Source organism: Mus caroli, chromosome 9 (assembly GCF_900094665.2).
Source record: "Mus caroli chromosome 9, CAROLI_EIJ_v1.1, whole genome shotgun sequence".
Taxonomy (NCBI): Eukaryota; Metazoa; Chordata; class Mammalia; order Rodentia; family Muridae; genus Mus; species Mus caroli.
This window is the reverse complement of record NC_034578.1, coordinates 104,974,459-104,987,804: the sequence shown is the minus strand read 5'-3', so window position 1 is coordinate 104,987,804 and position 13,346 is coordinate 104,974,459. Positions and strand designations below refer to the sequence as shown.

The 13,346-nt window shown below is 42.5% G+C and overlaps 1 protein-coding gene across 1 annotated transcript in view; it reads left to right on the top strand.

Moving 5' to 3' along the window:
- Positions 1–12,600, top strand: part of LOC110302441 (F-box/WD repeat-containing protein 15-like) — a 19,584-nt gene extending 6,984 nt beyond the window's left edge. The window contains exons 5-10 of the mRNA XM_021173247.1: positions 5,259–5,468; positions 7,054–7,212; positions 8,056–8,266; positions 9,799–9,977; positions 10,256–10,380; positions 12,573–12,600. Coding sequence (XP_021028906.1) covers positions 5,259–5,468; positions 7,054–7,212; positions 8,056–8,266; positions 9,799–9,977; positions 10,256–10,380; positions 12,573–12,600 — 912 coding nt within the window. The remainder of the gene's footprint in view (positions 1–5,258; positions 5,469–7,053; positions 7,213–8,055; positions 8,267–9,798; positions 9,978–10,255; positions 10,381–12,572) is intronic.
- The last annotated feature ends 746 nt before the right edge of the window (positions 12,601–13,346 follow it).

Here is a 13,346-nt window from a genome sequence, read left to right as displayed (position 1 = left end):
AGAGAGAGAGAGAGAGAGAGAGAGAGAGAGAGAGAGAGAGAGAGAGAGAAGAGAAAAGGCCAGTCAGAAAATGTGGAGAGACTGGGAAGTGGGGAAGAGGAAAGTGGGACAAAGGGGTTAGGAAGGGAAAAGAGTCAAACCAAAGGGGCAGAGAGAGCAAGGAGGGGCCAAACTGCCCCTTCTATAGCAGCCAGGCCTACCTGGCTGTTGCCAGGTAACTGTTGGGTGCAGCCTAGAAGGAATGTTAATATCTTCCATTTTGTTTTAATTTAAAAAGGAGAAACCTAAGAAAATGGGGTTGAGGTATCGGTCCAGTCTTAGGAGACTCCGATGTATCCTTGCTGTCCAGGATCTGTGAGGCCATCTGTGGGTAGGAAGGAGCAGGTCCAGTAGAAACATCTGTCTCCGTGTCTCTGTGTCTCTGTGTCTGTAGGCAGTAGCACATTTGTGGGTCGCTTCTCTGGAGCTGTGCTGGATGTAGATTTTGAGTAAACTTGGATTTAGCAAGGTGCTGGAACGCTTAATGTATATTTGAGGAAGACAATAAAGTCATGTGCTTTTGGGAGAAAAAGACATGTTCTCAGGTGTACATTAGAAACCCTTAGGTCTTGGTGGTTGGGGTGAGAGGAGTCCCAATCCCAGGGAACAGAGAGGAATCCAACCCTCTGGAATGGACAACAGGTAGGAACAGAGGCTATTGATTGGCAGGTGTACTTATCTTTATGGATTCTGTTTGGTCCCTGAGAGGTGAATTTGAGTGGGTTTCCTGGAGCTTATAAGTTTACAAATGAGATAAATTTGTTAACAGCATAAGCACTCTTTAAGAAGAGTTTAAAGAAGACAGAAACCTTTCTTGGATCAGAAAGAGAAAGCAAGGCTTTTCTGGGAGGCTGAGTACACACACACACACACACACACACACATACACACATATGCACATACATACACACACGAACATATATATATATGTATATACACATATATACATATACATATAAATTTAGTATAATGTGAAACATTTTAACTTTACATTTAAAAGACAAAGTAAATGAAACCTGAAAATTTGACCATGTGAATATGATAGTTTAGTATGAGAAACACCTGGTATCCGTAGTTAAGAATGAGAGAGAAAATGTATGGGGTCATGGCAATACCAGAGTCAGGGCAGCTGGTGAGAGCTGAAGTAATTTTACATGACAGGGTCAGTGGGGAAGCTGTAAGTGGCAATTGTGAGTTAATTCCAGGGGGTACACATAGCCAGCAATCTTTAAAGTGGCCAGGTTGTGTGACATTAAGGAGTTGGTAGGCCGAGGTCAGGATCTGAAGCAGAAGAAAAAAATATTGCAAGTTAGTGTTATTTATGAGGGGGGGGGTGTGGAGGAAGTAATGACCTTGGAGGAGGGTAAGAATGCTCTGTGGTGGGCAAGACAAGTCTAGGCCCCTAAGGGCCACAGCTCTGGTTATCTTGTCAGCTCAGTTGTTTCCCTTGGAGACAATAGAGCCATCCATCTGGTGGTACCTGCAGTGGGCAATTCCATCTTGACTCTGGCAGAGGTAGTCTGGCCATCAGGCCCAGAAGATGAGAGGCTTTTTCCTGTGGGGGAAGGACGTGGGAGAAATGACTCACTTGTTGTAGTCAATATTAGACATTTAACTCCCTGGGTATCCTCTGTTTGTCCACAGTGTAGGCCAAGCCCTGGCATCAGGCATGGCAATGGAGCAGTGATTCTCAGTTGTTGTCATACCACAATCTAGGCAGTCTTGTCACTCTGCCCATATCACTTGGAGATATTGGGCAGTGTGGGGTTCACTGTCAGGATTTAGGAGTTTCTGTCTATTATACTAAGCTAAAACATTCAACATTACATTTAGCAGATTTCTGACAAGATTGAAAGCTACTATCTATTAAGTATATCTGAGTTAGACAATCTGTGTTCCTTTGTTGTAGAATGTATCTAGTAAGTAAAGAGAGTACATTGCAACATTATGATGGTAGCAAAAACAAGGCTAAAGTTACCTTTTGGCAGATGGGAATTGGTTTCATAAGTTCCTGAGGAATAATGACTTTTATATGAGAGTCACAAATCCCATAACCCAGCTTGATCTCATTTCTGGATATTTGGAGAGTCTTGGGATCTAACAATTACCACATAATATAGGTTGGCTACAAGTTTGTATGTTAGCATGCTTTCTGTTGCTCTGTTAAAAGGCCATGGCCAAAAATGTAACTTGGAGGAAAGGACTACAAGTTATAGTCCATCAGAGGAGGATAATGCAGAAACTGAAGCAGAGGCAATGGAGGGTTGGTCATTCTTTGTGGCTCATTCTTCATGGCCTCCTCAGTTAGCTTTCTTATACCACCCAGGACCACTAGCCTGGCTGCAGCACTGCCTAGAGTGGACTTAATCCTCCCCTATTGATGATTGATTAGGGAAATACTCTACAGATGTGCTAAGAGACATCCTGCTGCCATGGATGTGTGGGTGATGCCTTCTCTCAATTCACCACATGTGGTAGTAGGGAGAGCTGGCCCTGACCTCATTGGCTGTGGCACTAGGAGAATGGGCCCCCACTACTTGACTGGGCAGCAAAGTGGAGCTGTTTTCTCTTGGGGGGAGGGATGGAGTAATTGACATAACTGTTCTCCACATGCCTCTTTCTCTGATAATGTCTACCAGGATTTGGGGTACCTACCCCAGGAGCCAAACATAAAGAATGTGGTTTGCATTGAGCATAGTTCTCCTGGGACCTTCCTGAGCTATTTGACTTAGGGAAGGAAACAGGGCTAGAGCTGTGGTAGCATTGCTTGACCTGGCTGCAGCACAGCTGTGCAGGTAGATAATCTCTGTTCTCTATGGTTTATGAGTGCTAGGGGTCCATATGATACCCTGGGAGAGGGATGGTGGGGACCCTAACACCAGTGGGAAAGAACACAGGACTGGCCATGCCTGTGGTTCTTGAGAACATTACTCCTGGCTTGTCTCAGTGTTATGACACCAGATTCCCACTGTGCCATCCCTGGTGGTTTATGCAAGAATTTTTTCTCTTGTTTACTCTGGCTCGTGAGATGGCCAGGTGTTGAGCCATTGTAGGAGAACCAGGTGAATGCTGGTACCTCAACCTGTGTTTCTTGATTATCCTTCGTTCTTTCAAGTATTTTTTATTTTAAAGGGTTAAAGAGCCTAATGGAGTGAACAGTAATTCATTCTTGAGATTGGTTGGTTCTATTTGTCTGGGAGACAGTCTTATCCTTTAGTCCTACCTGGCCTGGATCTATGTAGACTAGGCAAGCTTCCACCTCAACAGATCTGCCTGCCTCTGCCTCCTAATTGCTGGGACTAAAGGGTTGACCCAAAATGCCCAACAAAAGGTTTTTAATTTTGTTAGACAGGGTCTCAATGTTTATAATCATTGCCTCCCATAGCAAACTGAAAATGTAACACAGTGAACAAGATGATCTTGGGGTTGAGGTTTTTGGGATTTATGTTTTTTGTTTTTGTTTCTAGGTGGGTTGGAGGAGGATCTTTATGGCAATATCAGGCTGTTCTAGAGATCACTCTGCAGTCCAGGCTGGCCTTGGACTCATGGGGACCCTCCTACCTCTGCCTCCTAAGTGCTAGGCAGGATCCAGTGGTGCATCATCATCGTACCTGGCAGAGGGAGCCAGGAGTGTAGTGCGACCTCAGCCATGTGAGACTGAGTCATGGCTGTATGGTAATGAGGCCTTCAACAGGTTGCCTTTCAAAGGAGTCAAAGTGCAAGTCACATTTTAGTGATAGATTCTTCAAAGAAGAGACTGCATTTGGAACGAAGGAGAGGTTATTAATAATTTTCATGCAAATGGAACTAGGGCTTAGAAATGGCTATATTGATTGCTGCCTCTAATAATTTACTAAATTTAATTATGGTTTGGCTTTTTGTCATTGCTGCTGCTGCTAATAGTGTGTGTGTGTGATTTTTTTTAAAACAACACATTTATTTTATTTGCTCTATCTTCATGTTCACCAGTATGCCCAAAGATGGCATCAGATCCCAGTATACATGGTTGTGAGCCACCATGTGGTTGCTGAAAATTGAACTCAGGACCTCTGTAAGAGCAGACAGTTGCTCTTAAACACTGAGCCATCTCTCATACACCTTGAATTTTTTTTTAAGCAAAAGGAAAGCCTGGAAGAGAACCTGTTTCTCTCATTTGCAATGTGTAAGAACTAATGATAGAGTAACTAGTTATGGAATTGATTCATTGTGAATAGGTTTGTTTCATATGTTATAAAACTTAATTCTCCCAGAAGTGGTAGCCCAAGCCTTTAACTGTAGCACTCAGGAGGCAGAGGCAGGTGAGTTTGAAGTCAGCCTGGTTTCCATAGAGAGTTCCAGGAGAGCCAGAGTATAGAGTGTCCCTGTCTCAAAAACCAAAACCCAACCAAATAAAAACAAAACAAAAACCCAAAACACCCCTATCCCCACTAGAATTGATGAGAGGCCCATGCTCCCTGCTGCACTGTTAGTGAAAGGTGAACTGACTCTGAGCACAGGGCTGCTGAATGTTCTTCATGTGTGTTTGTGGGATTTAGTTCTCCACTCCCATGTGGTTCCTGGGGATTGAACTCCTGTCATCAGGTTTAGTGGTACGTCCCCTTCCCTGCTGAGCCATCTTGGCAGCCATGTTCTTCTCTCTGGTCTGTATAGTGAGTGTGTGCTTGCCTCTGAGCATAATGCATGTGTCCTGTTTCCCTGTCCAGTCCTGTCCCAAATACTCTAGATGTTTGTTTTCTTCTTTGTGTTTCTTTTTATTTTTATGTACATAGGTACTGTGTCTGCATGTATGTCCATGTAAGGGTGTCAGATGCCCTGGAATTGGAGTTACCGACACTTGTGAGCTGCCATATGTGTGCTGGGAATTGAACTCGGGTTCTTTGGTTAAGAACATCTGGTGGTCTTAACTGGAGAGTCATCTCTCCAGCCCTGTGGTCCTTTTTCTTTTTTTGAGATAGTCTTGTAATGTAGTCCCAACTGGCCTGCAACTTGACTTGAAAACCAGACTGGCCTAAAGTTGCTAGTGATCTTCCTGCCTCTGCCTCCCTCTGCTGGGATTCTAGGTGTGTGCTAACATGTTCAGTGAGGGATGCTTAGAACTTACAAGTAGAAAATATGAAAGTAAGAAGGGTTTCCAGCTTAGACAAGGCTTCCAATAAAGCTGGTGGGTGAAAGCAGTTGAACTAGAGGTGCTCAGACATGATGATGCTCTTGTTCTTCAGGGTGTTATGACCTGGGTAAGCCCAGTACAGCCAACTACTATCAAGCTGTTGAATACCCTCCCTGAGATGCACATTGCAGTCACTGTAGATATTCACTCAACTATCAAACTGTGGGACTGTCACAACAGTGATGCTCTGGCGACTAACAGCCTGTTCTTTCCATGTCAATCACTGAAATCTGTCTTTACCAAGGATGGTGCTATTGTCTTGGTAAGTAAATCCCAACTCTGGAATAGTCATATGGAACAAATGACTTGCCAATTTGTGGTCCCATTATTGTCAAGTGTTAACTCGCCATCTTAGAGTCTCTGCGAACTCAAGAGTCAATCACGGCATTTCATAAACATGGCCATCCCTTAGCCTTGGACCTATTTCATGTACATTTCCTTAAGCCATTCTCTTAAAAATATCATTTTAAAATTCTTTCCTGGGATCTGAGGTGAGATGGTTCAGTGGGTAGCAGTGTATGCTGTGCAAGCATGGAGACTTGAGTTCAAATCCCTAACATTCACATAAAAAGTGGGATGTGGCTAAATGTGCCTTTAACCCCAGTGTTGTTGGGGATGGAAACACAAGGGTCACTGGGACTAGACTGCTGGTAGCCAAGCCATCCTAGCTCCAGGTTCAATAAGAGACTCTCTCAGGAAATCAGAAGAGTGATCTAACAGGATACATGACTTCCTTCTTTGGTTTCCATGTATGCCCAGGTATGTAATCTAACTACACATAAATATGCATATAACATGCACAGGTACACACACACACACACACAATTTTTCTAAGTGGTTTTACATCTTCTTTTCTATGAAATGTTTATTATTGCTGAACCCATGAATTTGAATCCAGAGAAGAATATGAACTTTATCATATATTGAAAAATAAAAGGATAATGTTGATGTCCTAGTGAATGAAGGGAAAGAATGTTTTAGGACTTGGAACATCTTTACACATACCCTACCTCATGTGTTTGAGACAGAGTCTCATGATGTCCTGGCTGTCCTAGAACTCACTGTGTAGACTAGGGTGGTCTAACTCACAGAGATCAGACTGCCTCTGCCTTCTGAGTGTTGGGACTAAAGTCATATGCTACCATGCCCTACAAAAGTTACTTAAAAAGAAACCTGCAGGGCATGGCGGTGCATGTCACAGAGGTAGGTGAATCTCTTGAGTTTAATGCTATCCTGGTCTACAGAGTGAGTTTGAGAATAGCCAGAGCTACACAAAGACATAGACACACATGCAGGATTTATCATGAGCAGGCTTAGAGGCCAGAAAAAGCCATTGGAGCCCCCGGGACTGAAATCCCCCCTCCTACTCTTACATGCACACACACATATACACACACTTTTTCTCCCTCTGTCTCTCTGTCTCTGTCTCTCTGTCTCACTGTCTCTGTCTCACTGTCTCTGTCTCACTGTCTCTCTCTGTCTCTGTTTCTCTGTCTCTGTTTCTCTGTCTCTGTCTCTCTGTCTGTCTCTCTGTCTCTGTCTCTCTGTCTCTGTTTCTCTGTCTCTCTGTCTCTGTCTCTGTCTCTCTGTCTCTGTCTCTCTGTCTCTGTTTCTCTGTCTCTGTCTCTCTGTCTTTCTGCACAGTTACCTACTGAGTCCTTTCTTCCAAGTCTAGAGAGATTTTTTTCCATGTGATCAGCCCATACGCTTTGTGAGGCAGGCTGTTAACAGCTTTGGGTCTCATTACTGGACTTGAAGACACAGTGGTGTATCTTAAGAATAGATAACACTGCTTTCTTCATGCTCAACCTTTCCCTATTGACCAGGTGCTGCTGCTCTGATTTCAGGTAAGCGATACCTTGGGTAACCTCTACATCTTTAGGATTCCAGATTTACACCTTATTTCCACAGTCAATGTATTCCAGTGTGGTATTAATGAACTCTACTGCTCTCCTCAGAAGAAATGGGTCTTTCTGAGTAGGAAACACCCACAGATCTCGCCAAAGGTAGGTGTGTTCTAGCAACTCCAGGGTGAAGGTGGGAGACAGTGGGAAGGTTGAGCCCTCAGGGATGTCCTGGCAGACCACTCCCCTTCTCCTAAGCCCTTTCATAAGAAAAGTCATCCTACAGTCAGGAAAGAATAATGTTCTTGGTAGCAGTCACCTTACCAGTCGTCATGGAAAATGTCTATTAGTGAAGTGTCCTTGAAATGTGGCTCAGCCAAAGGATGAAGGCAGGTGAAATAACAGTCCCTAGATACCTTTCTTGCCCTGAACTGAAGCAATTTTCTATCACTGGCTGACATGCCATGACAGATTTCAACTAAGTGCCACCATACCCAATGCTTTATATACTGCCTTCTCTTTTAACTGCCACCTCTTTGGTGCCCAGTTCTTAGGTGAGACATAGTCTGCTCAGAGCCCAAGTACTCCTCAGGAACCAAGTATATGTATTTAGTTTTATACATCGATATACTTTCAAAGCAGCCTGGGTCACAGTATGACAGTCTCAATGCCTAAATTTAAAAATAGTCCTGAACAGCCCTGGACTAATTCTGTGCACAGGGAAAATGTACTTAACCAAGCTTTGCCTTATTTCAGAAGGCTTCTGAGGTGCCTTTTGACCTGAGTCAGGGACTCCATTCTGTCTCTGAATGTGATGGGAGGGACAGGAAGATGGTGAGTTATTCTGACCTTGAGTGGGAGTAATGACTGCTCCACCCTGTCCTGGGTGAAGAACAGATGCGGCCACTCCTGGGTTTATTTCGAAAGGCCCTCATGTGGACTGTGCATGTGCCAGGCTGCAGGGATTTACTTTTCATTGACTCCCCTGGGCAATACTCTCTGCAGGTGTTTTACATGAACAGCTTACTGAGGACATCAGAATTCTCTGCTCCTGGGTCTACCAGTCTCGATTTTTCATTATGTGATAAAGCCTTCTGGACCCCAAGAAAGGAAGACAGGATAACCCTGATGTCCATATGTTTCCCCCATAAACTCACAAAGTTTGTCACATTTGATATGAAGCTGAAAGAGATCGGGAACCAAATAATTGTTAAAGGTAAACGTTAAAAAATTATCAAGCCTGACATGATGGTACATGCCCAAGTCAGAAGACTGAGTCAGGAAACCCTCATAGAGGCTGCTGTCTCACAAACAGAAAAGATGGAGCTGTCAAGATGGTTTAGCATGTGCACATGCATACGTACACCCACACAGATGTGTATATGTGTATATATGTGTGACACACACACAGTGGCACACACAGTGGCACACACAGTGGCACACACAGTGGCACACACACACACAAACACACACACAAACACACACACAAACACACACACATACACACACAAACACACAGTGATAAACTTAAAAACATAAAATAAATGGCCAAATATGGTAGTGCACACCGAGTGCTGGGATTACAGCCCAGCATTTAGGTAGAGAGCTCTGCAGAGCTCTTGATGTTCCAGTCCAGCCTGAGCTATACAGTGAGTACAAGGTAGCCAAGGATGCATAGCGAGACCTTGTCTCAAAAAGAAAAGACAAATGACAAATGACAAGTAGTAAAAAACTATATTATGGGGCGACAAAATGTCTTAGGGCAGAAGTTTTCTACCTCTGGGTTGTGACCCCTATGGCAAAACTTCTATCTCCAAAAATACTTAAATCACGATTGATAACAATAGCAACATTACCATTAAGTAGTAATGAAAGTAACTTTATGTCCAGGGTGACCCCCCTACTGTCACCTGAGAACTGTATGAAAGTTCAGTAGGAAGCATTGGTAAGGTTGAGAGTTCTGGCTTAGAGGATAGAGACACTTGCCTACCAAGCCTGACAGCCTAGATCAATTCCTGGGGTACCACATGATGGAGGAGAGATTTAAATCCCTCAAGTTGTCCCCTGACCCCCACATGTGTGCTTGTGCCATGAATACCTACACAAACATAATAATGTAAAAACAATTTTAAAAAGAAATCCCTATTTCTCCTGTGTCTCCTGCACATGCTCATAGTAAGATATAAATGCTTGACCTTGTTTTGTATTTTTAGACTTTGAAGACAGAGTTTCTCTATGTAGCCATGGTTAACCTGGAACTTGCTCTGTAGACCAGGCTGGCCTTGAACTTGGAGATCCACTGGACTGTGCTGGATTGTGGATCACCATATGATGATGCTCCTTATGATGATTTTGTAAAGGGAGCAGGAGGCTCCTTGGCCAGATGTGAACTTGTGCCTGCTTGATGGTCACCATTCTAGCAAACTACGGATTTCTCAGGCAGACATGTTTCCATTTCTGTCATGCACTAGGGACTGGGTTCTACTGTCCTTTCCCAATACAGTTGCCTTTCCATTGTTTGAGCTACTGACTGTCCACACCTTCACTGTGTCATAGCCTGCATTTCCATGGTTGAGGTCATGGACTCATCAGGTCATGGACTTGTCAGACCAATGGACCCTTTTCATTGTCTCTTTCAGACTAGCATGCCATGGAAGGAGGGATATGCTTTTCAGTACACATTGAGAATTTTGCTCTTACTTAAATGACTGAAAATAATGCTTCTATATTTCTGTTTGTTTGGTACAGGATATTTGATAGCCAGCTTCTCGTTGGTAGAATATGAGGGGACACTGGAATGCTTTGGAGTCAGTGATAAGGACGTGATTGTTTGTTCAACGGGATCCTCTCTCTGGCTCTTCAGCATCTATGGTGTCCGTCTGCAGACATTTGACTACTGCCCAGAAGAGATCTTGAGACTATGGGTGGTAAGTTTGGAATGTTTCCCTTGCAATTTTTTAAATAGATTTTCATTTAAAAAATACTGTTGGTGTATGTGCATATGCATTTGTTTGTGCTGGAGACTTTCAGAGTCCAGAAGTCAACTTCATGGAGTTAGTCTCTCTCTTTTCAGTTTTATATGGGTTCAGAGCACCAGGCTTGCTCAGCAAGTGCCTTTAACCCGATGAGCCATCTCCTAGGCCCTCTCCCTGTCTTTTGATCTGACATTGACTCCAGCCTACTCACATTTTGGTGTTCTTTGAAGGACCCCCTTCATGTCATTGTCACTTTTATTGATGGCTCTTTGGATGTGTACGCATGGGAGGAGAGATGCCAGCAACTCAGTAAGTGTTATCGGCTGCAAAACAGGAGACAGCTTCCACAGCAAAGGTAAGCTCTGCTTCTTGACTTAAACTGGACATTAATTTTAAAACAAACCTGGGGCTGGTGAGTTGACTGAGCAGTTAAGAGCACTGGCTGCTCTTCCAGAGGACTTGGGTTCCATCCCCAGCATCCACATGGCAGCTCACACCTGTCTGTAACTCCAGTTCCAGGGCATCTGACTGACACCCTCACATCAATGCATTGAAAGTAAAGTTAAACATATTGAAAAGTTCTGTGCAAAAATGCATTTTAAAAATAGAAATGAACTTTCAATAAAAAGATAGGACTAAATTTATGATCTCCATCATCACACAGAACAGACATTGGCTGTGTATGTGTAATATTTAAGAAGCAGAAACAGGAGGATTCAGAAGTTCAAGGTCACCTTCTGTTATTTAGGAAATTTGGCAGCCAGATTGGGTTAATTGCAAAACCATCACAAACAAAGAAAAATAGGAACTGGGTAAACATAACACAAGCCTTCAATCCCAGCACTGGGGAGGCAGAGTCAAGTGGCTACCTTGTCAATTCCATGCCAGCCTGGTCTACATAGTGAGTACCAGAACAACCAGGGCTATATAAAGAGATTATATACTAGACATGAAGGGAGGGAAGGAAAAGAAAGAATTGCTAGTTCTTGGGATCTCGGCACAGTTATGTCAACGGTCTCAAGCCCACAGAAGAAGTGAGGGGACTGCTTCCTCATATCTTGTCTTTAATGTCAGGATGGTTTCTTCTGAGTGTGGCCCCCTCTTGGGTTCCTTCATCGGTGAGCTGCCTCATCTCCATTTAGCTAATTTTCCTTTGACTTTGACTTGACTTCATCCAAGTTATTTTCGGTGATCATGGTGTGGTGGTACAGTCCCTAAACCATACACCCAGGATGCTGAAGCAAATGTTGATTGCTATTTAGCAAGATAGCATGACCCTGTCTTCCCTTTTCCCCCCAAAAAAAAAGGAAAAGAAAAAGAGTCCCCGCTCTTGCAGGATTTTTATGTGTAGTCTCGGCAGTCTTGAAATCAGGCTGACATTGAACTCTACCTTGAGATCCACCAGTCTCTGCTTCCATAGTACTGGGGCTAAAGGTGCTCACCCAGTATCCCTATTCAATAAGGGCCAACAGCACATGACAATTTACCAATATAATTTAAATTACATTTATGACTTAAAGATATTTCTTTCTCTGAACATAGTGGCACAGAGCTATAATTGCAGCCTGCTGGAAACGAAGGCAGAAAAATTACTTCAAGTTTGAGGCTAGCGTATGCTACATTCAAATTCAATGCTAATCTCTGCTATACATTGAAACCTTATTTCATTTTCCCCTCACACTCTGTGGGGGTTATCTTCATTGTATTGATTATTTGCTGTTGTTGTTTGGTAGGTTTGTTTGTTTTCTCCACTGTGCTGTGGAGAGACTTTGTAGTTTGATTCAGTCCTATTTGTCAGTTCTTTCTTTGGTGGCTGGTACTTGGGAGTTCCTGGTCAAGAACTCCTGCCTAGACCAAAGTCATGGGGCTTTTTCTACAGATTCTCTTAGTGATTTTCTAGTCTCAGATCTAGTCTTTCCTTCAATGTGTTATGAGTTGATTATTGAATTATTGAGTAGTGGGAGGTATAAGAATATGGTGGTCTTTGAATCTTCGTGACACCATTTACTAGAGGGTCTATTTCTTGTCCTTAAATAAAAAATCAACAAATGATAAAAGTGCAGGTTCTCCTCCTAGGCTGTGATGCAGGTGTTTGAGGGCAGTATCATTCATTCTGCTTTGATCACAGCAGCTTGCTGTGATATATTTTAAAATCTGATATGTGATGGCTTCAGTTTTGTTGTTTTGCTCAAGATGGCCTTTGGTATGTAAAATGTATGTGTGTGTGTGTGTATTTGAGCATGTGCATGTATGTTTTTTTTTTGAGACATCTTGTATACTCCCATATTGGCCTGAAACTTGCTATGTAATTAAGGCTAGCCGAAAACTTTATGTATCCAATGCTTGCCTTGAATTCCTGAATCTGTTAGCTTTCACTCAGTCTTGGTTTTTTCATTGGTATTTCTTCTCCTTCAAGATTTAGAAAGGACTTTATCCTGTTTGTCTGGCTTGTATGATGTGCTGAAAGATCTATTGTCATTGGGGTCTGTCATTCTTTAGATCAGGGGTAATGCCCCTGTGATTTTAAGCTTTTTATTTAATTTCTAGAAACTTGTTCTTGGTGAATCTAGTATAGTTGGAGCTTAATGTATTTGAGCTTGATTTGCTTTGACTCTCTGTAGACTTAACAATTTGGGCAAGGTATTTTGTCTTCCTTGTGCTGGGGTAGTGAATACAGGGTAGGGCTCCTTTGTGATCCAGTAGAGGTTTCTTTTTTTTTTTTTTTTAGAACAGTAGATATATAAATATATATTTAAGAGTATATAGTCATGCAATAACAAATAATAAAAAAAGAGGCCACGAGTCAGAGAGATATCAAGGAGAGGTATATGGGAGAGTTTGGAGGGAGTAAAGGGCAGCGAGGAATGATGTAATTATATTATAATGTCAAACATAAAAGAAATAATTAAAAACTAAAAAGAAATCCCCAAATAACACTCTCCCCAAACAAAACCAAACACAAAGCAAAGCACAGACAATCACTCAAGTTCCAAAAGTATAATCTGAATCAGTGGGGATTCTTCCTCGAATTGAATTTTCTTTTTAAATAATTTTTCTTTTGTTCTATCAAAAGTCTGTAGTCATTGTACTTTAAACCGTAACTGCTGTTCAGAGAGGACACTTCGCTGAAACCACACACGTTTTGCTTCTCTCCATTTTCTTTCATCAAACTTCACCTTGTTACTGATGAGAGCAGACAAAAGGCTTTCTGTAGCTTAAGATGATGGAAAATACATCTTCAGACCTAATGTGATCTTAATTCTATGCCTCTATTTGCCAATCTTTAATGACCTTTAAATAAGAAATTAGGATGTCACGTTC